Source organism: Balaenoptera musculus, chromosome 2 (assembly GCF_009873245.2).
Source record: "Balaenoptera musculus isolate JJ_BM4_2016_0621 chromosome 2, mBalMus1.pri.v3, whole genome shotgun sequence".
NCBI lineage: Eukaryota > Metazoa > Chordata > Mammalia > Artiodactyla > Balaenopteridae > Balaenoptera > Balaenoptera musculus.
Genome location: NC_045786.1, coordinates 136,378,630 through 136,406,523, shown reverse-complemented (window position 1 = coordinate 136,406,523; position 27,894 = coordinate 136,378,630). Strand labels below are relative to the sequence as shown.

Sequence of the window (27,894 nt, the reverse complement as noted above, 5' to 3'; positions counted from 1 at the left end):
CTGATATCAGAGCACAGGAATTGTGCTCAAAGGACCTAATAAAGATGCCAAGAAATATCCCAACATTATTTATAAAAGGAAGGCTGCACTCATGTCTATGAAGAGCTTATAATACCATGGAAAGATATTTAAGTTATAAAGTTAAATGAGAAAGTAGAATACAAAACTGTATACTCAGTATGATCTCAACTACGGAAAACCAAGCCAAAAAAAGGCTACAAGTTCAAAATGTTAAGTTAGTGGTTGTATTTAAGTAGTGTACCTAATTGGATCTTTTCTCTTTATTTTTCTGTCTCTTCCAACACTTTCTCTACTGGGGAGTTTTGTTTTTTGGTTTTTGTTTTTTTTAACGATTAGCTACCAAAAAAGGATGCCTGATAGAAGTATTGAATTTGAGTTAATGAATTTAAGTCCAGCCTATAGGAAAGGATCTGTACATGTATAAAATTAGAAAACATTCCAGGCTACCCTCTGAATCCAAGGTGTGTTAGCAGTAACTTCCAAGAGGCTGGAGGGCTTTGTCCTCTCCTCCAGCCAGGTGCAAAGTGTCACCAGATCCTGCCTGATGAAAAACTGCTGAATCGAACGAAAATGTCATGGATTTACAAAAAGGAACAGAAGTACCCACATTTGGCAAAAACCTATTTATAGTACAGGAGTAGCTCTTTAATAATATGACAAGGGGACAGCTATTTTCTCCTATCTTCTGTGCAGATAGCAAGTTTCAAAAAAGCTATCATCAATAAGAACTGTAGAAAGCTAATCCTGGCTTAGAAACAGAAATAAAACAGCCCTGCGACAACAGCGGACAGAGAAAAGCCACGATTTAGCAAATTATAAAAACTGCTTTCTATAACATTGATGCCCTTGAAAACATTCGTTTACTGTATATACTTTAAGGTCCCCACTACCACCCGCTCTCAAAAAAAAGGGTGAAAACCTCTAACACTTTCTACCAAAGTAGCCACTGGTTTGTTCATTCAACAAACACTGAGGTAAGGCTCATTACGTGCAAGGCACTGGAGTCTCAAAGAGCCGACGGCTATTCCCCTGCCCCAAGGACACCTTGGTCTCTCAGAGCGGGACACGGGCACATCACCATGATACAGGAATGAAAAGCAGACGCCACTGCTTTCCTACAACTCAAGAATAAGCTACAATTCTCACTGAATTACTTACACAAAAGTCCTTACACAGAAACTTTCCTGACTCACTAGGAGACAAAAATGCAACTCCTTTCCCTTGATAAATACTTCTAGAAGGGACAGGCATTAAATTACATTTTGTGATATTTGCCCTTAAACATCACAGTGCCCAGTAGTGAGGTCAGTTAACTTTCTTTTAAGCAATGGAGCATTTTTACTCAAAGAATGAGACACTTTGAAGCCGAGAAAAAGTGACCAGCCCTAGATCTAGATCGAGACTTGTCAGGACTGTCAAAAGCCGAGACCCAGGAGTGTACATTTCAATTAAAATCTTCAGTCTCCTCTGCCATCCACTGATTTTCAATATGCTCCTGGGGCAACTGCTCCAGGTCCTTCCACACATTTGGGTGGTCTTCCAAATCTTCGTAGAGGGATCTCACGATGTCCAGTCTCCTGTAATCCTCAGGCTTGACTAGGCTTCGCACAACCTGGAGGCACTGCTCTTTCAGGGTGTGCACTGGCAGTGTGACGTTTGCAAAAATAGGCTGTCCATCAACATTGAGAGACGGCACAAACAGCTCGGTTTGGTTAACTAGAAGCCCAGCAGATGTCCCAGCATCTCGGAAGAGCCAAAGATGACCCCGGCAGCTATGGATGCGGCGGCCCGTGCCGGCGGGCAGCCTCGGGTAGGGCTGCAGCTCGCCGTCGAAGTTGAGCCACACGGGCAGCACCACGCGGGCTGCGGTTGCAGAAGATGACCTGGGACGGCTCGCGCGTGTTCACTGAGCCCAGCATCCGCCGCGGCCGCCCTGCCTCCATCTCCTGCTGGGAGCCGAGCTCCTCCGGGTGGGACTCTTCCGGGCCGGACGCCTCCGCGTCCGCCTCCTCCGCGCCGGCCTCGGCCTCTTCCGCGTTCCCCGCCTTCCGGGGCATTACCTCCCGGAGCCTAAAACTCGGTAATTCAATATTTTGTCGGGTGTCAATGGTAACACTAAAGAAAACAAGCTATGTCTTTTGATTGGTTGATTAATCTTTATACACAGAATGACTTTCTAGACATATGGCCTCCAAAGGACAAGGTATTTCATTTTTAAATGTAATACCATTAGTTTCTGCTGAGAAAATTTTATAGGCAACTAGTTGAAGTTTACAGAGAGAATACCTTCAGTTAACCAAGTATAATAATATAGACAATGTATCAATTACGCTGCAAGAGACTAGGAAACTATAAGATTTCAACTATTTAAAACATTTAACAAAGGCAGAAGAGTTAACAAATTTGAGACTATAGCAAAATTCATTTCAGTTAAATCATTTACGCTATATGAAGTTCAGCAAATTATGTGGGTTAACTGAAAATAGTTAACTGAAGCTAACATAGCCCAATTCATTAAGTACTATGGTGATAAGGTATCTGAAATCAACCTGTAGATAATTATATGAAAGCTTTTTTGTTGTCATTTATCTTAACTAAGACTTTTTAAAGCCTCATATTGAAGTGCTTGTAAGAAAAGCACTTTTTTATGTGCAGGGAGAAGCTGGGAAACATGAGTAAGGGTAGGCACATGACGACTACGGAGCAGTGGACGTCCACAGCTATCAGAGCTGCTGTGCCCACTACAAGACCAAAGTGCCATTTTACCAGCCATGTCTCCAATGAGGTGGTCGCCTTCCTGTCCTCTGTATCCTTAAAATAAGCCTCCAGCATTTAAGATAACGTGAATGTGCCTTTGTTCCTTGCAGCTAAATAGGAGCCTGTCCAGACTGTTCTTAAAAGATCCAGACCCACCGTATACAGCATATTAAACCAAATAATTCAAGCATAAGAAACACCACATAAAAGGGGGTTATACAGCCTGAGACTTTGGCATTTACTTTAATTCAGGAAATTTTTTTAATGTGCAATGAAAATTACTACATAGTTGTTCAAAAGATAAATGAAAATGTGAGAAGTTAAGCACCCACAGAGTCTTCTCAATGCCATTTTAAAAAGTAAGCATTCTTCAAACTGTAATTTAATTCAAGAATCAAGTGTAGGTTGGGAAGGCATTAATAACTCTTTATTTTCCTAGGTTCTTTATCTCAAAGCAAGAGTAATTTTCAGCCCATAGAGTTCATTTTTAAAGATACCTCAATTATATTTTTTTCCATATATACATGTGTGAATCTTCTTGTCATAACTGAAATAGGTTATTAGAAGAGGCTATATAGTGTACCTAATTCAACTTGATAAAAAACAGACGCTGTCAATTGAACCATGAGAGCTTTGTCTCCCATCAGTCTGAGGATCTGTATAAACACAAGCTTTCAATTATTACTCAAGAAAATCACCTCAAAAGCACATTAACCACTAATAATCACTTTCGTTTCCTTGACATCCAAGTACTTTTTAAAAGCTTACACTTTCCAGCTGTAATTATTTTGAAGTTTAGCATTCATATCTTTGCATTTTTAAAGCAATATGCAGTTCTTAATATTTTTGAAAAGTCAGTAAATGGTTCTGTATTATCTTGAATTTACAGCTGACAAAAGGATTTAGACAAAAAGAGATGAATTTCTCAAGGATACACAATGAATCAGTGACAGAACTAGGATAGAAATTTTTTACTTTCTAGCTTCTAGGTCAGAAAGCTACAAGTATTCAAACCATTTGGATAAAGTTTTTTAATGCATTTCCGTATCATATCACTGTTCTGGAAATCCCTGTAGAAGACAAAAGTCTTTGCCTAAAAGTTGGTTCAGTACCTCCTCTGGCAGTACAAAATAATTTGCAGATGGTACAACTGTATCTGTTTCAGGGAACAAGCACTTTAACAGGCTGTTAAGGAGACTGGGAATGTTTCCTCACATTTAATACATCCACTCAGTTAGGAAACCTTTGAGGCATTAAGAGAAAGGGGTTATAAACCCAGATGGGATCTTAGATGAGCTTACAACCACATAAACTCTTAACAGTACCAGAAAACAAAGACAACGCGCTATGGTTTCTTATAGAGAAGTGCACATTTCCAGGGTAGTTTTCTTCTGAAGAAATAAACTATAAAAAATTATTTTAGTTTCCAAGTGAAAAATATTCCCCTAATAAGCATCCATACAAGCTCCATTTTCTTTATGGTTACACTTCTTTTATTTATTGTTTGTTTTTTTTTTAGATACCCCAAGTAAACCTGGTATCTAACACTAAAACTACTATAATGACAGTTTTCTACTCTGAACAATACTTTCATACATTAAGATTTCTGAAAGTAAAGTGGTATGGTTTTAAAATGTAGCTTGTGTTTATGAACACTGCCACAACCCCTCTTCTCCCACAAAACGTTAATTTCGTAAATATTTAATATTAAAATCATGTATTTACAACTTGGTGCCATTTTATTATAATCAAGTTGACAATACAAATAGCTTACTTTAATAGGTAACCAGTATTTGGACACCATATTTTAATTCTGAAAACCCACTGTTAAACACAAATATTTTCTATTTTAACTCTGCCCAGTAAGCTTCAATTTCACATCTAAAGCAAATCTATCAAGTGCTTCACACCCTATCTTCAAAATGTATTCATGAAAAATTTGCTATCAGCTAAAGCACTACATTGTCAGATGTAACCATATAGCAAGTCACATCAGCTTAATTCAATTTTGTTACTTTTTGTCTATCTTTCTACATTTTCTGCTCTTAAGATTCTGGCTGTATTCAACTGTCAACAATTACAAAGACTGATAACCAGTGTAATGGAGGGTCCCTTGCAAAATACTGTTAGTAGGAATGTAAATTGGCAGGCTTTTTGGAGTTCAATTTGGCAGTAATTAACAAAATTTTATATATACACAGCGTTTAACAAATTTATGTGTAGATTAGGTTTATTCAACAGAAATACCAACCTGAGTGAGACAAGATATACACACAAAGATCAATGTAGCATTGTTTGAAATAGTGAAAAATGAAACGAAACTGTGCAGAAGTTAACAGAGCAGGCCTGAGACTGCTGTCCTAAAAAGGCTTTCTTTGCAAGGTTGGTCCTAGGCAAGAGTCTGAGAACTTGGCAAGTAAACAGTTCTCCACACTGATATAAAGCCTTCCCTAAAGACCCACACCTGGGTAAATGAAGGCATCATGGAACTGATGTACTACATAACCCAGACTGCCCCGCACCTGAGGCTCAACTGGTTTCAAATAAACTTTCCTTACTGTTTAAGCCATTTTGAAGTGGGGTTTTACTTCTTGCAGCCAGTCTGGATTTCCATCTCTGTTGGCTTACAAAAAACGACTCTGTAATTATAGGCCAGAGCCCTGTATCTGTACCCCAGATGCCTTACTAACTCTGTGAATCTGGACAAGGAACTTACCATCCGGAGGTACAGTTTCTTCACTGTACAAGTGAAATGATACCTTTTAAAAGTACTGTTGTGAAAAAATAAGAGGGCAACTCACTGTGTTAGTTGTACAATGTCTGTAAACTTTAATGTTTATACAAATCCTAGCAAATAAGCTGGTATGCAAGTGGCCAATAATGGATCCCAACGTTAGAATATTTAAACCCCAATGTTAGAATATTTAAACCCCAGAAGATCTGCCCAATATCCACATCATGAAAACTGCCCTATCTGTTACCAGAAACATCTGAAGTCAAGGAAAACAAGGGAAACAGTCAAGGGAAACAATTTTGTTTCACGGCTAATGTGACAGCACAGATTCTAAAAAGTGAAAGTTTTGTCTGGGCTAGTGTTAGTATTTTGATTTTAAAAGATTACACACGTTTTCACTCACGGGGTATTTGTAGAATTCCTGAATATACCACACTGGAAAACAACATGGAGTTTAATCAATTTTAAGACAGGCTGAGCCAGCCACATGATGTGAGATGGTCTGCTATCGGCAGCAATTCAAACACCATGGCTAAAGCAATCTCCGTTTAAATCTCTCAAATGAGAAATTAACAGAGAGGCACAGTCATGAAGCTATAGAATTTTTTTCTTTAAGTACCAACTTTCTGTACCAGACACATTCTGAAATTTATATTACTACTCTTAAAGGTTTTATTAGAAATAATCAGTATTTAAATGTTGTACCTAAACAATGTACTGAGTAATCATATTGTATGTATAAATGGACAAATACATACATATATCTATACCTACACAAACATACATGTATACATACAGACATGTTAGGCCAAAGAGAGCTTTAAAACAAGCACAAAAGAATACTTAATTGATTACAGAAGTAGAAACTGAGCTTCCTAAGTTATCAATCACATTAGTTACTGACCATATAAGTTTCAAATATTAAGAAAATAAAGCAAACAAGGCAAAAACTTTATTGCACTTAACAACGTAATGTATAAAATAGTTAATATACATCATAAACAAACATTACCAAACTAGATATAATTAGCCATTTACATATAATAAACATTAATATTTCAAGAAAAAAGATTTTAAATAGAATAGTTAACACGTCCAGAACTGTACTAAGATAGTATAATAGCACAAAAAAGTTGTAGGAAATAGCAATAATCTGCAAATAACAGAATTATTTCTATTACATTCTAAATCCAAATTTTATCATTTATGCATATTTCACAAAAGATGTTAAAATTAAATTTTAGAATAATACTCTAATTTTTTTGTACTTTTATTCTAGAACTATATTAAAGTATTGACATTTCAAAGAAATACCTACAGCTTCCCAGAAGAATTATTTTTAATATTGGCAGTCTTCCTGTTCAATACACAAAATATGAATCTTTTCTTCTGTCAGAAAGCTCAAAATTAAGTACTCTACACCAGGCTCTTTGTTCTGTGTTTTCTTCTCCTCTTGGGTGCAGTGAACTCTAAAGACAAAAAATTAAGAAGCCTGTCAGGTCTAAAGAATATAATACTTAATTGATAACACACAATTAAACTATATAGGTTGGCATAATAGTAAGAATGCCTTCACAGCAAAGATACAAGAAATCTTAAACCTGACATATACATGATTTTTATCCTTCAAAATGATAATGCAGTTGTAAACTTACTACTGGAGATCCTAATCATCCTAAATGCTACTTGATAATAAGCTACTCTGAGGTTGTTTCATATGGGTATGCCCTCCCTATAGTTAGCATGGGCCCAGTATGCCAGATCTGAAAGGTATCTGGGCCAGTGCTAAGAGAAAGTGACTAAGATTTCAATTGCTTTCCAATTAAACCTGAAAATGTAACCCAAAACAGCAGTACCATACATCTTTTTGGCTACCATGGCAGATGCCATGACCAACACTCAGGTAAGTATCCATCTAGAAACAGCTGTGAACCTGAAAGTTACTGATCATTAAAAACAAAGCAAATAACAGAAGACACAAAAACATGAAAATTATGGAAGATGTAAAAGAAAGGAATATTCCCCACCAATGAAAACTGAAAGGAGAGTGACAGGAAAAGGAATGAGAAAAGACAAAGAAAAAATTAAGAGGAAAAAGAAAATAGATTCCTGGAAAGAAGCGGCAGCAGGCCAAGAGAATGATGTCCAGAGTAAAGCAAGTCAGAGGCCTGGAGGAGACTTCTTTTAAGAAGACGACACTGATAAAATGCCTAATGTGCTCGAGTGTTTCAAGGGGAGATTTATACACTGAGGAAGAGTTTGGGGGTAAATTAGTGATAAATACATAAAGAAACAAATTAATAAGGCAAAAAAATTAGTAACTCTTTAAGGCAAACAATAAGTGTTTCGATTAAGGGAGAATCATAGTATATATCACATGGCCCTGCTGCTAATAATGTTTTGTAAAATGCTGAATACTGATATAACTAAAATAATAACCATATTGAGAGGGTGGGTGATAAGAAGTATCATGTGTTTGGATTGGGAGGTTAAGAATACATAAAATTATTATATTGTAACATCTTTGTACGGTGACAGACATAACTAGACCTGTCATGGTGATCTTTTTGTAATGTATAGAAATATCATATCACTAAGTTGTGCACCTGGAACTAACATAGTGATGTAGGTGAACTATACTTCAAATAAGAAAAAAAAGAATATATTAAGGAGAACTAAATCCTTGCCTCCCTCGATAGATAATTCATAGAACTGACACATGAATAAGTGACAATATAAACATGTTATTTAGAAACATGGAGATCAATACCAAAATAATTATGAAAGAGTTGTCTCTAGGGAATAAAAAATGGAAGTCAGAGTCAGAAGTCTGTGGTTTCTTATAATGAGTATTATAAAACTGTTAATTGTTAAATTATGTGCTTATGTAATTATGATTTAATAAAAACCAAATTTTTAAAACTCACAAGCTGATAGATTTTAGAATGGGACTGGTCAGGCAGCCATAAAGGTATACATGTGTTTGATTGTTTACTCACAATAAAAGCTACCAGACAAAACTAGAAAGCAACTACAGTCTGAAACTCACAAGATTATAAAGGACCATTTTATGCCGACATAAGCAAATCACAGAAGCAACTCAGATTTCTGAAGGAACAAATACTCTCTTTTAATTGTCTTTGTCTTCTATATGTTTCCATAGCACCCTGTTTCTCTTTACTATAAGGTACTGTGTTGTTTTTCTGCACACTAAACTGTAAGGTCCTCTGGGGCACAGACTGATCTGATTCATTAAACAGTAGTTACTTAGGTCCACTATGAGCCACTCACTGTGCTCAGATCTACACTCACTGTGATCAAAATAAAATGGTTCTTAAACTCTTCTACGATATATCTTTATATTCCCATACCTACCTAAGCACTTGAAACAAAATAGGCACTCAATAAATGCTTGCTGAATGAATATAGCGCCAAAATGAAAAAAAAGTCATTAGGCAGATTCTTAATATACATTATGTTCATTATCATTGATGGATTACCAATTATCAAGCCTAGCCTGCTATGTATAACTTATTCTGTACATTACTGTAATTATTACTAGAGATAGTAATTATTTAAACTATTGTTTAACAAATACTACAAACAGATTAAGATCACAGCAATGCAAAAAGATATAGCTATTTTAATTCATGTTGTGCAATTTACCACTTAGTTACAATCATCTCATAGGTGAAAATTTTACATTTACTAGAATTTGAAAGTAAGTATTTTTTAACAATAAAATCTTTAAAAAGTTATATCCAGAAATCCACATTTTGTGACCTTTGCCCTTTGTTAGAAATACACTTCAGACACCATCACGATTATGGATATTCACTTACTAATAACGATATTTTCCCTGTCCTTCACCTCTCACCTGGACTGACCCCTGCCTCCCCATATCCATTCATTTACTGTATTATCACTTACTTTTAAGTGTCATGATTAACGGTCTGATTAACGCTAAAATTCTCCAATGTACCAAAGTTAAAGCATCACAGGAACACACAGCCAACCGTCACGCTCTTCAAGGGTTCTAAACCTTGATGCTCTGCAAGTAGTTTGATAAAATTTCATCTGTACCTGTTTCACTAAAACTTTCATCCTCCTCTTCCTCTTCTGTAATTACAGGCATACTCAGACTTAAAGATTTATCTTCCTTATGTACATTTTGCATGTCACCTGGAAATAGTTGAAAAAATGATTTTATATGAAAACAAAGAATGCTAATCTTTGAGAAAAAATTTTATACAAATAATGACATTATTATAACAAAAATTAGATATTTAAACTAAAAGCTAAAATTGTAATGGTAAACAGAAATATGCATATAAAACTACCTATCTTTTTTAAAAGTGTTAATAAATTTATAATATATTTATACCTATGTTTTGAAAACAGTCTCTAATCCTTCCATTAAAGTAAAGAAAATAGAGGAAAAGGGAAGAAACAAAATTAACCAAACACAGATATATTATTCAATCTTTATCACACACAGCACAGGTTGTATCTGCAAACATCAGGGAATAATCATGTGTATTACTTCAATTTTATTAATTAATCACCAATGTAATTCTAAAGTTAATAGCCTTGGTTTTTTTTTTTAAAGACTGATATGGATTTAATGACAAATATTCCATATTGGTTGCTGAACACCAGAATGCTGTCCAAGGAACCATCATTAAATAAAACAACCTGAAAATAAGGCAATTCTCACATACACAAGTGCACACACACACACAAAACCTGTTACTTTTAGGATCATTAAATTATTCACTATTTTAACAAACAGCTGTAAAATCACATTACAGTGAAGGAAAATGTGCACAAACTTCAGAAACACAGTTCAGATTGTCTATGAACACAGGTTCTTAATTTGTACTTTTTCACATATGTACAGCCTCCTGATCTTGAAGAGGCCACGTAATAGCCTTGTTTTTGAATGCAGACACACTTTCTTGTATCACCACATATGCTCTACAAGATATATTTCTCTTAGTCATAATTTGTCAGTAACTTTCCATTTTCCAAAACATTGGAGGTTTTCTACATCAACTTTCTGTTGCTTGAAGAAATATCCTAATCAAATTATCAAACCCCGTTGTCCTATCAGGTCTCACTGAGCACATAACTTCCTTGTCTCAGTAGCAACCGCCCCCCACAGTCACTCTTTGTTCCTTATGCTTCTCCACAACACTTACACCACCTCATATCTTAATATATAATACATAGTAAATGTAAGCTTCACAAGGATAGACTCTGGTTTGTTTACGTTGATGTATCCCCAGTACTTAGAAAAGTGCCTGCCATATACTAGAGCCTCAATAAACTATAAATCATCACATATGGATTCAACTATCTTATAACACAGTATTTCACAGAGTATGTATGTTAATAAGTACCTGCCAGCACAGGAGACAAGAAATTAAATGAAGATGAGTTTAAGCTTTCTGCTCTGAACACATGTATTCTGGGATCTTAATGGGATGCAGATTTTATGGAATGAATAGATTGCTCTAGACGCAGTTGAGTAAACTGTAGCAATAAGCTTCCATTTTAAATGCAATTCAAACTTAATAAAATAATACCAATTTCCCATTAAGTTATTAAAATAGAATTTTACCTTTACTTGGAAGTCCTAAGTATTAGATACAATAATTTTTTTACATGATTTTTAAGATGATAGATAATCTTTTAGGAAATCTATTTCCATATCTAATCACATTTTTGGCAATGGAGGGGGGTGGATTTTGAACCTGTAAAATTTTTCAGTTGTTCACAAGATTATAATCAGTACAATCTACCTCAAATTACTAATATTGTTCTTTATAATCTTGTACCATGGCCATCCATATCAACTATTAATGATTTTTTAAAATCCACATTTACAACCTAACAGAATCTATCCAACAATGTCAAGGGAAGGATTTCTGAGTTAAAAACTGTCACTGTGAAAAAAAAAACCTTCATCTAGTCACATGATGATTAACTACATTTTGAGATATATTTCTACATTAAATGAGTAAGTTTAAAAAAGAAAATCAATGTTCTCTAAAAGCTCTGAAAAACAAAATACAATGCTTCACCCACTTATCATGCAGCCAGGAACCAAGAAGTGAACACACAACTTCAGGATGTTTATCTCAAAGTCCACATATTAAATAAAGGCTCATGAACTTCACAGATATGTTCCTCAGGCCTTTATCCAGAACCTAATTACATTTATTTATGTATGAATAATGGCAAACCTGTTTCTTAAAACCAGTACAGTTAAGAAGCAGCAAAAATAAATTACATTTATTTATGTAGGCATAATGGCAAACCCATTTCTTAAAACCAGTACAGTTAAGAAGCAGCAAAAAGGGAAAAAAATGGCTACAAGCCTGCATACTGAGAACAGAATGAAGACACCTACCACAACAAATGTGACAGAAAAACATAAGAACTGACAAAGTCCTGCAGCACAAAGCCGTAAGTATAAAGGTCAACTGCGCCACACACTTAAGCTATTTGATAGGATCATTATATTACAAAACCCAGTAAAATAACATGCTAATGATGATAACCTTGAATCATAAAGAGAAAACGAAATTATGTTCAGGATATATTGTTCTAGAAAATAGGAGAGCATAAAATACATGTAAAAAATAATAAATGCACATTGTAGAAAACAAGAAACATACAGAGAAGAATGTAGTATGTTTTAGAAAGATATCAACCAGAATAATTAACCGTTTAAAAAGTAAATTTTGACATTTAAATGATTAACTTCAGTTATCCACACAACTAATTCCTCAGAGGCTGTCAGGTCGATAGTTTTACTCTGCTCGAAGCTAATCATGTGGAATGCAATGATAAGTAATAGACAATTGCTCAACCTCAATACATACAATTATAGGACATGCAGCTAGAATACAACAATTACTTAAGTGAGTGTCTAACTGGAGCTCCAGATCCACATTTCCAATTACCTAAGAGACAGCAAATATGGCAGTTAAAGATTCAGACTTGGATTCAAACAGACTGCCATTCAAGTCTCAGCTCTATTTATTAGTTAGGTGACCTTGGACGTGTGAAAAGAGTTTGGCAGATAATAAGCGTTACATAAATAATAGTTGTTATCATCTTCACCATCATGTATCACCGTTACTATTACTGATGTTCTTCCAGAAGCATGCATGTTATGTTCTAGGAATGGTGAACAGGTATAGCTGAAGCTTAAATAATACAAACTTGGGTAAATCCTATCAATATACTTGAGCACCTATTTATGTGCTAGACAGCTGTTACAGAAATTGAGCCTAAAAAGGCAGATTGGGGCAAATTCTTCCCCCAAATGAAATCTTCATTCTGTGATCCTTACTCTGTTAATGTCACAACATCCCCCAGTTGCTTAGGCATTAAGCATCCTTGTCTCATCCCTCTCCACCAGCCTAAATATTTGGTTACCTGTAGATATCCATTGGCTTTCCTGTTAATCTGCTTGTCTAATTCCTACAGCCACCTGGCCAGATCCCCATTACTCCTTAACAGCCTTTTATTTAGTGTTCCTATTTTCAGTTTGTTCCCACCTACCTTCCATACTACTCCCAGATTGATTTTCTTCAAAGAAAACTGGTCATACCATTTGCTTGCTCAGAAGTCTCACATGACTCCCCTCTGCCTACTGAATGAAGTCCAAACTTCTTGGTTCCACATGTAAGGCCTGGTCACAATATAATCCTCAACATATCTTTCCACGTTGACAGTAACTCTTCAACACATCCTTTACGCTCTAGGCAAAACGGGCCCCTCACACGCTATACTTCCAACTACCTTGCCTCTTTTCATGCCAATCCCTCTACTTGCCTTAGTCTAAGGAATTATTGTTACATTTGTTTGTTTTATTTTTTGTTTTTTTTTTAAAAATTTTTATTTATTTATTTATTTATTTTTGGCTGTGTTGGGTCTTCGTTTCTGTGCGAGGGCTTTCTCTAGTTGCGGCAAGCGGGGGCCACTCTTCATCGTGGTGCGCGGGCCTCTCACTATCGCGGCCTCTCTTGTTGCGGAGCACAGGCTCCAGACGCGCAGGCTCAGTAATTGTGGCTCACGGGCCTAGTTGCTCCACGGCATGTGGGATCTTCCCGGACCAGGGCTCGAACCCGTGTCCCCTGCATTGGCAGGCAGATTCTCAACCACTGCGCCACCAGGGAAGCCCCCATTTGTTTGTTTTTTAATCTTTGGATTTTTCCTGATTATAAAACATATGGTTATCACATAAAAGTCAAACACAGAAATTTATGGACTTAGAAATTTCCCATCCCTGAGAATTAATCATTGTTATATGCTTCTAGATTTCTTCAATGATATATATTGTACTTCTGTCTACATTTTTTTAATTGAAGTATAGTTGATTTACAGTGTTATGGTGTACAGCAAAGTGATTCAGTTTATTTATATATATATATATATACACACACACACACACACACTCACACATATATACATACACACATATATACATATACATATATATACACACATATTGTTCTTTTTCAGATTCTTTTCCGTTACAGTTTACTACAAGATACTGAATATATTTCCCTGTGCTATACAGCAGGACCTTGTGGTTTATCTATTTTATATTATAGTAGTTTTGCGTCTACATATATATTTATTAACAAATGAATCATACTCTTCTTTAAAAAAACATTTTCACTAAGCAATGTATCAACATATTTTGGACACATTTTCATATCAGTATATATAGAACTTTCTCCAGCTTTTTAATAACTGTAAAATATTCCTTTATATGGATTTTTCAACGTTAAACATTTTTTCAATGTTAAACATTTGAGTTGTTAACAGTCTTTGTCAATAATCCTGCAATGAATGTCCTGTGTGTTTTTGTCACTTGTAAAGGATAAATTCCTAGAAACTGAATTGCTAAGTTAGAAGGCATGTACATTTAAAACTGATTAAAATCAACCGACAGATGATTTCAAATTGCTCTCTAAAAAGGATGTGCTAATTCACTCTCCCACTTAAATTCAGATTTTACCTCCTCACACTTTCACTATCAATGGGTATTCCAGTTATCTTTAATCTTTGCCAATATAACAAATTACATGAAAATCATGTTTTAATTTACATTTCTTTCATTATTAATGAAATTAAATATCTCTTCATATGCATGGTAACCACATTTTGTTCATGAATTGCCTGTTCATGTCCTAAGCCCATTTTTCTAAAGGGTGGTGGTCCTTTTCTTGCTAATTTATAACAGCTCTCCTAAAATTAAAAAGTTTAGCATTATCTTACGTGCTGCAAATGGTTTTACAAGATCTTTTGCATTTTATGGAATATAAGACACCTATTTTTGAAAAAACTATGAAATCAAAAATACTTTTCTACTTTGAGGAAATGAACTTTTAATTAAAGAGAAACTTTTTAGTAAGCACTTGAATCTTTATTAAGGTGCAGAAAAACAAATTACCTCTGCTTCAGAGGAGCTACAAAGCTGGTTAGCTGGAATAGTTGAGTTACAATTAAGGATCTAATTCAGATCATATTTTAGTGTACTTTCTTTCTCATGGGTTAAACCCTCCCTAATACACCTAGGTAAATTCAATAACAAACCTCAGTCATCCTTAAAAGTTAATTTCAGAGTTTATGAAAATGTTTTCGGTAACTACATTAAGTAAAAAATTATGGCTAGTGAAAGAAGTGATATTTCATAAGTTACATGTGTCAAACATTTCAGATGAAAAGGAACTTTCATTTAAGTTCTTTCCTAGCTTGCATTTGGCTCCTCCTTTCCAACCGCATAAAAAAAACTGTTTTCCGGACATTTAAGAAAGCAGCTTGACCAACTTACCTCTCAGCTGCACTTGTAAGAAATAAGGTTGATAATTAATAAGAAATGCTTGTGCAGGTTTCTAAACCTAAGTATCTTTGATACCTTAGAAAAAACATTCTAATCTACCAGAAGTTACTTTTTTAAGTATAATCAAACTAATCAATCTTTTCCTCATGTCCTCTGTTTTGGTTTGGTTTTGGATGAATTAATATATAACTACCATTTTTAATGCAGTACAGAGCTAGGAGTTTGGATAAATGCATAGTTGTGCAAGCACCACTGTAATCAAAATATTGACTATAGAACAATTCCATCACACCAAAAATTTCCCTTGTGCCCTTTTGCAGTCAACACCTCCCTCCACCCCCAGTTCCTAGCAACCAATGATCTTTTTTATGTCTCTGTAGCTTCACCTTTTCCAGAATGTCTTGTAAATGGAATCATATCGTATATAGCCTTTTTTGTGTCTCACTTCTGTCACTTAGCACAGTGCACTGAGATTCATCCATGTCGTTACATGTATCAGTAGTGCCTTATTCCTGAGTAGTATCGCACTGATGGTTACACCACGGTTTGTTATACAATGACCAGCTGAAGATATTTAGGCTGATTGCAATTTTTCACAATTATGAATAAAACTGCTATAAACTTTTGCATAGAAATTTTTGTGTGAATATAAGTTTTCATCTCTCTTGGGTAAATACCAAGGAGTAGGACTGCTGTGTTATTTGGTAAGTATATGTTTAACTTTATTAGAAACTGCCAGTTTTCCAGAGTGACTATACCTTTCTGTATTCCCACCAGAAATGTATGAAGGTTCCACTTGGACCTAAAACATTTACTATCTGGCCCTTTACAGAAAGTTTGCTGACTCCCTACATCTGGAGGATATTTTTTAAAATCAAGAATGGATGCTGGATTTTATCAAATGTGTTCTTGGGTAACTATTAAAATGAATTCACATTTTCCCCTTTAACCTATTTATATGGCAAATTATATTGATAGATTCCTAACTGCACCATCCCTGCATCTCAGAATGAATGTACGCAGTCAAGTTGTTTTGTATCTGAGATTCTTTTGATACATAAAACTTAGAATTTTTTCATTAATACTTATAAGTGAGATTAGTCTAACAGTTCTCTTCACAATATCTGCTAGCTCTGTAAAGAAAACTAAAAACATTCTCCTTCTGAAGTATTTCTTGATTATCCTTAACAAATGTGGTATCTCCTCCTCTGAATTCTCAATGCACTTCAAGCGTTAAGTTACGGAACTGATCATATCTGGACTGTATTAAAGGTACTTAACTTTAATTCTCCCTCCGCTGCCTCAATATAGGAAAAAAATATGTTACAAGGCTATAACATATCTTCATATACTGCTACAGTGGCTCTGTGTTTCTTATATTAGGCACTAAATATTCACTATGTTTCTAATGCTCCTTTTTTTCCCCCTGAGCCTGCTAATCAGATTCCAACTTTATGTATGGTGAACATATACTATTTGTGCAATGCTTAAAAATTAAACTTTTTGAGTATATAGTCATTTTTTAAAAAAACCAAATACCAAAGGTAATTTTATAGATAAACTATTTCAAGAGAAAAGCAGGTACAGCTTAGCTAGTGAAGCGAACGGAAAATACGGTTTACAGAATGTATTACTTATCATGCCTTATTCTACACATAAGTTTGATTCACACACAAAAATTACTAATAAAGTATGCTCTGGATAATTCTGGATTGATTCTATAACTATCTAACTATATCACTTTGAACAACTTATTTAATCTCTATGGGCCTAAATTTTATCATCTATGAAATGATGAATTTGATGACTCCTAGAGTCCCTTTCAGTAGTAAGATTCCAAGAATCTAAGATAATTTATTTTTAATATTAAATCTCACAAGGTTTTTAAACAAGTAATCCTTTTTAATAAAGACAACATGGTGAGAGGAGGTTGTAAATAAGGCCTGTTTTCCCTTTTTAAGTCTCAGAAAGTTACCTCTGTTTCTGGAAGACATCTTCCTTCCTGCTGGTTTCAATGTCTCTTTGTTTCTTCTTTTCCTAGTTGCTTTGGTTTGTCCTTGACTAGATGCAGAATCAGAGTCAGACGAATCAAGTTTGATCTGACGATGCCTTCTTGACTTGGATGCCTAAATAGATGCAAATCCAATTAATTACAATGAATCGCAAAATGAACCCAACTGACAGGTGATTTAGGGAACAACAAAACAGACAATCAAAGATGAGGAAAGATTCACAGAAATACTTGTCATAAAGTACTTTACCATGATACTCGCTTGGTTAATACCTGTTACCTGTATATACTCTTTTAGCTTTACAACAGGAAGAGTTCCCTGCAGTTGTCATCCTCATCTGCTCAAACAGGGTTAAAATATCCTCGTTGGGTTAAACTGTTGCAGTTGCATGGCTGGGAAATGGAGGTGTAAAGGACAAGTACCGCCATTTTACCGCCTGATAACCTATTCTCCTTTTCTTCTAACATTTTATTTTCCTTAGTTAGCACCATGTATTTCAAGTGGAACTACTTTATGCCTGGCTCTACGTATGGCCATGTGGCCCCGATCTAGTCAAAATGAGTTTCACATTCCCAGGGCCACCATGATTTGTTCAGGGGTGGGTGTGTGATCTGTGTCATAGCTGATATAACTCAATTTTAGAATTTTGTTTAACTATTAGAAAGGAAAATTCTCTCTTTCCACTGAACCTAAAGCTGGGAATATGCAAGGCTGGAGCTGTCACGAATTGCACTTGAAGGCGATGAAAGCAACATAAGAGGTGAGAAACGGAGGGACAGTCCAAGGACTTTTTAGTTACATCAGTCAATAAATGCCCTTATTTGCTTAAGCAGAGCCCTGACTACAGGAGTTTTCAGTGAATGTCATATATGTGGTGCAGGTATTAACAACAGTTTAAAAGCTACCATGCACTGTATGTTAATTATACCTCAATAATTAAAAAAACTACAACTATGCAATAACACCCTCTTATAACAATTTATGGGGATTATAATTTAATTGTTTAATAATTTTTTAAAGTATTTCATAATGTCTTAAGAAATACATTAAACAACAATTAGCCTATATAATATGGAAATAGTTCTGGTTTAAAAGAATTTGGAATAATTAATTTATTGCCCTTGATGCTTTCATTCAACAATATTTTGTACTCAATTTACTGTAGTACCGCAAATATATAACACTTAACTAATCTATAGTCACTTTTAATTTTTTCATTTATTCCTTTTTATTTCTACAACCAGAGAATGATAGTAGTTTCCCACAGAATAAAGTCATTTTTAGATTCATAAAAAAAAAAACCAGAAAAAAATATGAGTTTATTGGTGCTCCTTCCTGAAACCCCACTAAAATGAAAGGAAAGGAATAAAAATGAATAAACTCACAAAATGGAGATAATAGGGAACAATGAAGCTGTAAACAAAACAACAAAATTTTGAAGTGTAAAAGTGATGGCTGACTTAGAATAAAGAAAGCTGAAACCTAATTGCCTGTATTGAGGAAGTTACTACAAGGAAAGCTGGTCCAAATGGATCAGGAATTTGGGGTCATCAGAAGTGGGACTAAAAAAATGGGTAGATATATGAAAAATCTACATAGGGAATATTATCCCATTTAGCAGCCTCAAAGTTGAACAACTGACCTCTTCCTGTAGAAAACAGGAGGTTTGCTCTCTGGAGAGGCTAAATCAGAGAAGCTGAAGGCTTGAGGAAACCAGTATAGCTAAGGAAGGGGATAAAGCCTCTTACTAGAAATAGGCGGGTTGAGTGAAGCCTCCAGAAGGAACGATGAGCCTGCTGGCAGAGTCTCTGTAGGCGCCCAAAACATTGGCAGCTGGGCTTATTTACCACTTTCCTCCCCCAGGCAAGGGAATGGAAGCCTGCTCTCTGGTAAAAATGACTACATCCTAGAAAAGCATGGAGGCTAAAAAGCTGTTATCTCCACATGACCACTCTTAATGATCTGAGGATCTTCAAACGTTTGAAAAAAGCCAACAAAATGAATGACAGAGAACGGAATAAACAAAAATAAAAACTCTGGGGAAAAAGGAGGAAACTTCAAAAAACTAATTAACATCCTCAAGCAGATAAGCATATTGCATCCAGAAAAACAAAAAGATAAGGAATACATTTTTTAAGTAAGAAAAGATTCAGAGAACAAGAAAAAAAATCTTAGTAACCAAAAAATGTCAGCAGAAATAATAAAAATTCAATATAATGGTTCAGAAGATAAAGTTTAAGAAATCTCTCTGAAAATAGATAAAAACAGAAAAGAAAAATACGAAAATAAAAAGAGCAAAAATGCAGCAAAGAATTCGATCAAAGAAACAATACAAAAATCCCCCAGAACTGAAGGCTATCGGATCAAAAGGATGTCCACCATGCGAGCCAAGGACAATGATGGAAAAGAGACCTACACCAAGGTACATTATCATGAAACTCCAGAGCTCCAGGGATAAAGAGAAAATCCTAAAACCTTCCATGATCAGGAATACTAGAAGCTGGAAGACAGTAAAGAACAATGGCATCAAAATTCCAGGTAAATACCAGAAGAAATAAAAGAGAAAAAGGTGAAGATGGTTGCCTCTTGAGATCAGAAGTACAGGGGCAGGAAGTGGTAGAGCAGGAGACTGCTGGATTATATAAACTTTACAGTATTATCAGTTAAAACTATGCACAAGTGTTACTTTGATGAAAAAATTAAAATGTGACTACAAAAGCATCACATAAATTTCTAAATTACCTTATTTAAGAAATAACTTACCTGAACAAAAACTGAAAAGGCCTTTGATTTTATTTTCGCTAATGATTCTGCCCTTTCACTTCTCTGGAAGTAAAAATAAACAGGAAAGGGAAAAAGTTAAAACACACAAACATGGAGCAAAATTATGAATTCCCAAGTATTTTTTTTATCAGAAATAAGATTTGAGACAGAAGGTAGGGTAAAAGGAACTAACATTTATTGGACATATATTAAGTAAGGCATATAAACATGCACTACTTTCTAACAGGTGCCATGAAAACATCCCCATGGCTGTGGATTGTTTTCATTCAGGATTTAAGGAGGATATGAATGAAATTCCTGGTGACCAGGCCATTCCCTCCTCATCTTCCTATGCCCAAAGATGGCTCCTTGCCTTATCCACTAAGATGGATGAAAACTCTGGAGACAGAAAGCAGTAAATAGTAGCTTGTGCTCCACACTGGCTGAAAGGCTGAAAAGACACAGTATTACAAAAGCCTTACTCTGCCCCTGTCAGGACTGAGGACACCTTCCACCACCATCCTTCCCTCTCCCTGCTGAAAACTGTGAACATCCCACTCCCAATCTATAACTGATGTGGTCTTTCACAAGGTTTCCAGCAGAGAACAGGCTAGCCCTTCACAGAACCCATGTTACAGAATTTTCTGAGATATGTATTAGAATACTGACCATGGGACATTACGGTTAATATACAGAATCACAGCCACACATAAAATGAAAAGAAGCTAACCAAACTATTGCCCCATAAGCAATCATATAGTGAATTTTTCTGACCTCTGATTGTTGTGAGTTTCCTTCACTCCTTTCTTCTCCATCTTTAGCTGTTGATTTTAAGGATAGATTCTGAAAGATCAAAAAAGTTATATTTACACATTTACAATTCAAACCAACTAAAAATTAACTGAAAGTCAATTTCAGAACAATGCAAATCATTTACTTTAATTACTAAAAAACTAAAAGAATATTTCACAGTATCAAAACATGGTTCACCACCTGACATTAAGATCATGGTTAGGTTAAAGAAGAGTTACAAAATTCATCAAGAAAATACCTAAATCCTCCTAACTAATGAAAGATGACATGCACTTTATGTGGTAGTGAGAAAACTGGTTTATTCTCCTTTCCTTCAGGTTTTCAAAGGTCTTAGTAATGCTCATTAAAGAGAGTTGTTAAAAGACAGTGCTACAATAGACGTTTACGTTAAGTGCCTAGGTCATTTGTGCAACCCATTTGTAGCACTTAAAGTATTCAAACATTCTAAAATGTGCTCTCATTAAAATAAATGTCTGCAGAGGAAGCAAATTATTTCCTTCTTCCCAAGGCTGTTATCTCATCACTTTCCTTGTTTATCTTTTCTAAAATTGAGTTTTGAGCCATCTCCCTTTATATAATCCAAAAAGTAGCAACAAATCTCTCTGAACAATGCTATATAAGATAATAATGCCTATCTAGCATTTGTGAAAACACTAACACATTATCAAACATATAGTAAGTAATCAGAAATTACTTATTTTTTCCTAGAAGTATTTAGTAAAATTAGATGGAGTAGTGGTTTCAAAAGTAAATTTAGCAAGGCTGGTCTTCAGGTTTCCGGAGTAAAAAAGTTTCTCTAGCTGAAAAGGCTAATATGGAATATGGGCAGTTCTAGCATCAGTATTTGGATCAGAAAACTAAATGGAAGACTTGTGTTGATGCGATTTGTAAATGGATAAAGGAAGGCAGGTAGAGCACGTGAGAAACAGAAAGCACATGCTCTGTCACAATGGGAGAAGCCATCACTCAAGTCTAGCTGTCCACTGCCATGCAGCAAAGTAGGACCAGTGCTACCAAACCTCTCACTTTTAACAGAAGTTGGAAGTCTGGAATTTTAAGTTAAGTCCACAAATATTTAAATGTTGGTAATTGATTCAAATTTTTTAAATATTAGGAACAATGCTATGCAAAGAAAAAAAAAAGTATGTGCAGGATTTGGCCCAAAGACTGCCAATGTGTAACCTCTGGAGAATGCTAAATTATAAAGATTGTAATAAACCCATGGTACACCAAGACTATTTATTCCTCTATAATTATGTATACTACATAGCGTACGTGTGTGTGTGTGTAGAATGGATATTATTTAGCAATATATTATATAATATATTATATAATATATTACAAGTATTAATTATAATTATTTAATAATATGCTATATAATTACATATAAAATCCATTTGTAAGATTAAATAAGATCACATGGCTAATAACTGACAAAGCTGATACTAAAAAAGTAAAGCACTCCAGATCTTAGCTTCACAGGAGGTAGCCACTAAGCAAGGCTGCCTCTCAACATCCTCACCCATGTCTAGCCAGTCACATATGATGCAAATGCAGAGGTGACATATCAAACAGTTACAAACCTTTCTGTCTTTGTGCCATTGCTGATGCTCCAAAACTATGTTCTTGATATTGTCAAAAAAATCATCCTTTATCAAGCTGAGGGCTTTGTCTGGATTGGATCTATCAGCTGAAATTATATGTTTCATTCTCTGATAATGGTCATGAACATTCAGCATTTCCTAAAAGTGAAACGATGAGTCCTTTAATTCAATTTTCAAGGAGAAACTTAAAGGCAAAATCAGAACAAAATAAAATCACCTTCCAAAGTGACAGAGTTGAGAAGGAATAACATACTACAGTACATTGAAAATGATATAATTATGCAAACTAGTACAACATTATTAATGAAGAGTCTGCTTTCCAGAAGTATGGAATCATTGAGTTCAACTTAACAAACATTAGGTAATACACACTGTATGCAGAAACGATGGGGAGAGATTAGTTAACATAAGATTGCATTCCTGGATGTAACAAAAATTATTTATAGTATAGCATACCTTTAAGTATTACTCCTGATAACTAATATCACATTTTGATTTCATATTGTCACATGAAGGATATTTACACAGTTCTTTATGCTCGGCCGGAAATTCCTATCTAATGACTCTCTCCCAATCCTCCACAGAGATGGGCTGACGTTCACAAATCTCAAAGCTCTGTGCCTGTCCCCATAAGCTTCCTCATTACCTCAGTGATAAGATTCAAGATTAAATGAAATAGTGATTTATGACACCATTTAAGGCATCATTTATTAGAACTTCCTCCCCCAGAAAACTCCAGACAAATGGGCAGGTATACAGGGTAAAGAGAAAGGGAGCATAAATACGGCAGGCGGACTTAAGAATCACATAAAACCAGCACTGGGACTTGGCTCAGAGACCAGCAGAGAACTATCCATCACAGATGGTCACTACAACCTCTGAGTCATCCCCAAGATAGGCTACTCAATGCATTTCTAGGAGATTTTGACGGACTCGATCGATATCTGTTCAAGGAATTCAAAACTGCTCAGGAGTGGTGAGTGCTCACATATGCAGGATCTTCAAGGGGGAAGAGTGTCCAGACATGGGAAGCCCCTAACTTTTTACACGGTACAATGTGCTATATTCCCATTATTTTACATGCACTACAATACAGGCCAAAGACCACTAGCTGGACCTGGTTTTGAGCCTGAATTCCGTCACTTGCTAGATTGTGACCCTGAGCAAATCCCTCCGTCTAAGAATCACGTTCCACATTTGTACAAAATGAAGTAAAGACGCCTAATGCACTACAAAAGAATTAAGTGAGCTTATACAAGTGGAAGTATTCTGTATGATGTAAACCACTATACAAAATCAAAGGATTAAGAAATAAAAGACAGTGTATGGTCTTTGGAGCTTTACACACCTGGACATTCAAATCCAGTGTCTGTGTCTTACTTTATGCAAATTATTCAACTTCTTGATCCTCAGTTTCCTTGTTTTTATTTTTTTTTATTTATTTATTCTTTTGGCCATGCCACGCAGCATGTGGGATCCTAGTTCCCCGACCAGGGATCGAACTCACACCCCATGCAGTGGAAGTGCAGAGTCTTAACCACTGGACTGCCAGGGAAGTCCCTCAGTTTCCTTGTTTTTAAAACTGGGAAAATACTATCTCCTCTGCAGGGTTATTATGATGATTGGTGAGATAACATACAAAAAACATTCAGCATATTCCTGGCACATGGTGAATACTCAACATGTAATGCCATTATTATAATTGTAAATATAAATGAAGAAACAGATTCAAAAGTGAAATGATTTGCTAAAGGTCATATTTAAGTAGCAGAGTTGGAATTAGAAGGCAGATGCCTCAAAAAAACTGTAATTATGTATGGTGATGGATGTTAACTAGATTTACTGTGGTCATCATTTGGCAATATATACAAATATCAAATCATTATGTTATACACCTGAAACTAATATAATGTTATATCAATTATACCTCAATTTTTTAAAAAAATCAGATAATTTGATTCAACATCCTATTCTCTTGTTTTATTATACCTCCTTAACCACAAAAGAGAACTAATGAGTGGCAGAATCATGACCAGAATTCAAGTATGCTGACATGAAGACTTAACAGCATTTGTAGGCAGTAGAAGGAAAATAGAAAAGTATTAAATTTAGGGATTATCAGTGAAAATGGGTCATGGGCTATGCTAGGACAGGACAAATAAAGCCAACACAGGTATTGAAGGAAAAGGCTACCAAAGATAAAGATGCCAGATAAAGTCAGGATGACTTCACACAGACTACTCCATTCCTAGAAGTTTCTAGGAATAGGCATTTCATAGCCTGGCCCTTCTGACCCTCCTCTCAAATCACCCTAAAAGAATACGGCTTTGTGCATCACCCCAGCTCTGTTCTCTAAAATCTCCCATACCTGCTTGCTGACATATACAATTTATTTAACAGAGGAATCTTTAATTCAACACATTGTAGTAAAAGAGCTTAAAATGAAAAAAAAAAAAAAAGTTTAGCAATGTATGTTGAAAAAAATGAACATTCTACCACTAAATTAGTCAACAATCAAAAATTACAACCAACTGGGTTCAAATCATCTTTCTTTCATTTGGAGAATACTGATAAGAACAACATCTTACTGTTATAGAACATTCTCTGCCTCTCTCTTTATAATTCACATCAGTACTTCTTGGCAAATCCTTTCTGGTATCCCAACATCTTTCACTCTCCACGACGGCTATTCCAAACTTTCTCAATTCTTGGTTCTGGCAGGAGGCCTCTTAAAGTTCAGGCTATCGGGTCTGTTTGCCTTCTGCTTCTCTTCTTCACAACCAATTATAGGAATCCATTTTCACCTCCTTCCCAAGGTTTCAAAGGAAGATGTGCCTTCTCCTGCTCAAGGCTAATCTCTCCACCAGGCCTTGGTCACAGACCCACCACCTCACAGCAGGGACTGTGCTGCTTCTCTTCTACACAAACCCTCCTTCTAACTGGCTCCTTACCCCAAACCTAAATATACACTCTAAGCCTCTCCAATCTCTAAAACTTCTAAATGATTCCCCTCTGCCAAAAAGACAAAATACAAATTCCTTCTATTATACAAAGTTCTTTTCTCACATTTATTTTTCTACATAATCTTCTCCCACCTCTTTCTTGCTCAATTGCTAGAGGGCAGATCCTAATTCTTGTTATACTTCACGAGATGTCTGCAAATGATATATTTCCAACCCCAGTCCCAGCTCAGACAAGGCCTTTGCTATCCAACAAATAGGCACTGCAGCCATACAGAACCTTAGCTCCATCACTTCCTAACTTAAAGTCTCTGTGCCTCAGTTTCCTCAACTTTATTTTTTTTATTTTTTATTTTTTTTTAATTTATTTATTTATTTTTTATTTATTTATGGCTGTGTTGGGTCTTCGTTTCTGTGCGAGGGCTTTCTCTAGTTGTGGCAAGCGGGGGCCACTCTTCATCACGGTGCGCAGGCCTCTCACTATCGCGGCCTCTCTTGTTGCGGAGCACAGGCTCCAGACGCGCAGGCTCAGTAATTGTGGCTCACGGGCCCAGTTGCTCCGCGGCATGTGGGATCCTCCCAGACCAGGGCTTGAACCCGTGTCCCCTGCATCGGCAGGCAGATTCTCAACCACTGTGCCACCAGGGAAGCCCAGTTTCCTCAACTTTAAATCAGGGATAAAAACACCTACTTTAAAAAAAATTAACAAAAAATTTTAAATTGTTTAAAACACCTAATTTGCAGGGATGTTGTTAAGGAGTAAAATAATATACACAAAACATCTTGTAGAGCTCCTGCACTATACCAAGTCTTTAGATATTTAGCAAACAATTTCCCTCTAACTGAGTAATTCTTAACATTTTGGGGGACATGAATACCTTTGTGAATCTGAGGATAGAGTACCTCACCCTAACCAAGCGTCCATATGTATAATAATTTTCAATACAATTTAGGGGGGAAAGGGATCCATGAAACTTTCAAGGCCATCCATGGACCCCAGATTAGCAATTCTTGCTCAAAAATAAAGTCAGTATACAGAGCAGACCCAGAGCACTTTCAAAAAGCAATTTGCTATCTGAATTAGAAAATCATAGATGCAACCTAACAGCTAAAGTTATTAGAACATGGCAGCACCCAGAACACAGAGAAACATTTGAGCAAATCAAAGATCTGATCCCTCTTTCATTCCTGATATAGGAAAAGACTGAACAGGGTTCGGGGGAAAAGCAGTAACATTTACTAAGAAGAGTCTACTATGTGCTATAGGCCACACTCAGCACTCTTCAGGTACAGGTTGGTCTCGATTCGTACAACTGGATGAAATAAGGGTTGCAATCCTAATATTAAAGAGGGGGAAACTAAGGCTCAAAGAAATGAAAAACACATGACTAAGGCCCCCACCTGCTCGTGCTCACTCTGCGCACTCTCTGTGTACGTATGAATCCGTTCTTTTGAAGAGAGAATGGATCACTGATTAGAAGGCTGCAGCCCTTTAGTGAGGTTTTGTTTTAACCTCAGGGCAACATTTCCACTCAAGTAAAACTCTGTATCACTACTTATCAATGCAAAAGAAGATTTTTCTCAACATTGCACAACTCAAATAAAATACCAAAATATATCAGATGGAAAAGCTGTTTTAAGACCGTACCCCTTATCCATTATTCTTGACTTCAAATTTTCGTTTCATCAAAATAGCTTCACTGTTTTCAGTGGTGGTGTTTTACACAAGCATTGTAAAAAGGAACTTAGGAAATGAACACATATTGTTAAAAAAATAATGTCACTAAATTCTTGTTTGATGACCTATCTAAAGTCAAATACAAATGGTGGTTTCAGTATTTGAATCTAAATATCCTTAGTCCAAGACAAGTATTCTACATCTTTCTGTTTCTCACTGTGTTTCAAGATATATTCCAGAAATTTTGATATATTTAGGATGTAATATTCCTGACACTTTAGAGAAGGTAATAGCATTCTATGATTGGTTAAAAGCATTAGAAAAATTTTCAGTATCCAGTAGATGAAGGTATAACCTCGATATGTAGTTAATAAAACAATTTTTAAAAAAAATTCAAGAACATAAGAACAAATTTACCTCTAATACATCAGAAGTGATAAGTTTCATTACATGATCGTTTGGGTCCTTAAAGTCTTCAGTAACTTCAGCTCGTTGATTTTTTTTCTTCATTCTGTATGACAGCTAAATAATAATGAATGTCTTTAAAATAGATGTCTTTTAAAAGATATATTTTAAGTACTGAAATAAGTAAGCCAGCAGCAAAAACTGTCTATCAGTAAACACGGATGAAAAAAAAAGCAGCTCTAAGTATATATTTATTAAATAATCCATATTTCAAAGACTGTT

At 35.5% G+C, this 27,894-nt stretch overlaps 2 protein-coding genes across 4 annotated transcripts in view; both read right to left on the bottom strand.

The window, feature by feature from the left end:
• Nucleotides 1-334: 334 nt before the first annotated feature.
• LOC118890565 (von Hippel-Lindau disease tumor suppressor-like) lies at nucleotides 335-2,078 on the bottom strand. Its single transcript, XM_036843601.1, is given in 2 exon segments — nucleotides 335-1,877; nucleotides 1,879-2,078. Coding segments are annotated over 2 exon segments (612 nt in total). The 3' UTR covers nucleotides 335-1,465.
• A 3,291-nt stretch (nucleotides 2,079-5,369) lies between these two features.
• Nucleotides 5,370-27,894, bottom strand: part of SNAPC1 (small nuclear RNA activating complex polypeptide 1) — a 37,852-nt gene continuing 15,327 nt past the window's right edge. Inside the window, exons 4-10 of one of the 3 annotated variants that reach the window (XM_036844413.1) lie at nucleotides 27,625-27,729; nucleotides 22,549-22,707; nucleotides 20,927-20,995; nucleotides 20,153-20,215; nucleotides 17,353-17,503; nucleotides 9,596-9,694; nucleotides 5,370-6,981 (exon numbers count right to left, since the gene is read on the bottom strand). In XM_036844413.1, the coding sequence (XP_036700308.1) occupies nucleotides 6,929-6,981; nucleotides 9,596-9,694; nucleotides 17,353-17,503; nucleotides 20,153-20,215; nucleotides 20,927-20,995; nucleotides 22,549-22,707; nucleotides 27,625-27,729 (699 nt within the window). In that variant the 3' untranslated portion in view covers nucleotides 5,370-6,928. The remainder of the gene's footprint in view (nucleotides 6,982-9,595; nucleotides 9,695-17,352; nucleotides 17,504-20,152; nucleotides 20,216-20,926; nucleotides 20,996-22,548; nucleotides 22,708-27,624; nucleotides 27,730-27,894) is intronic. The other 2 variants (XM_036844415.1, XM_036844414.1) reach the window with 2 other exon arrangements.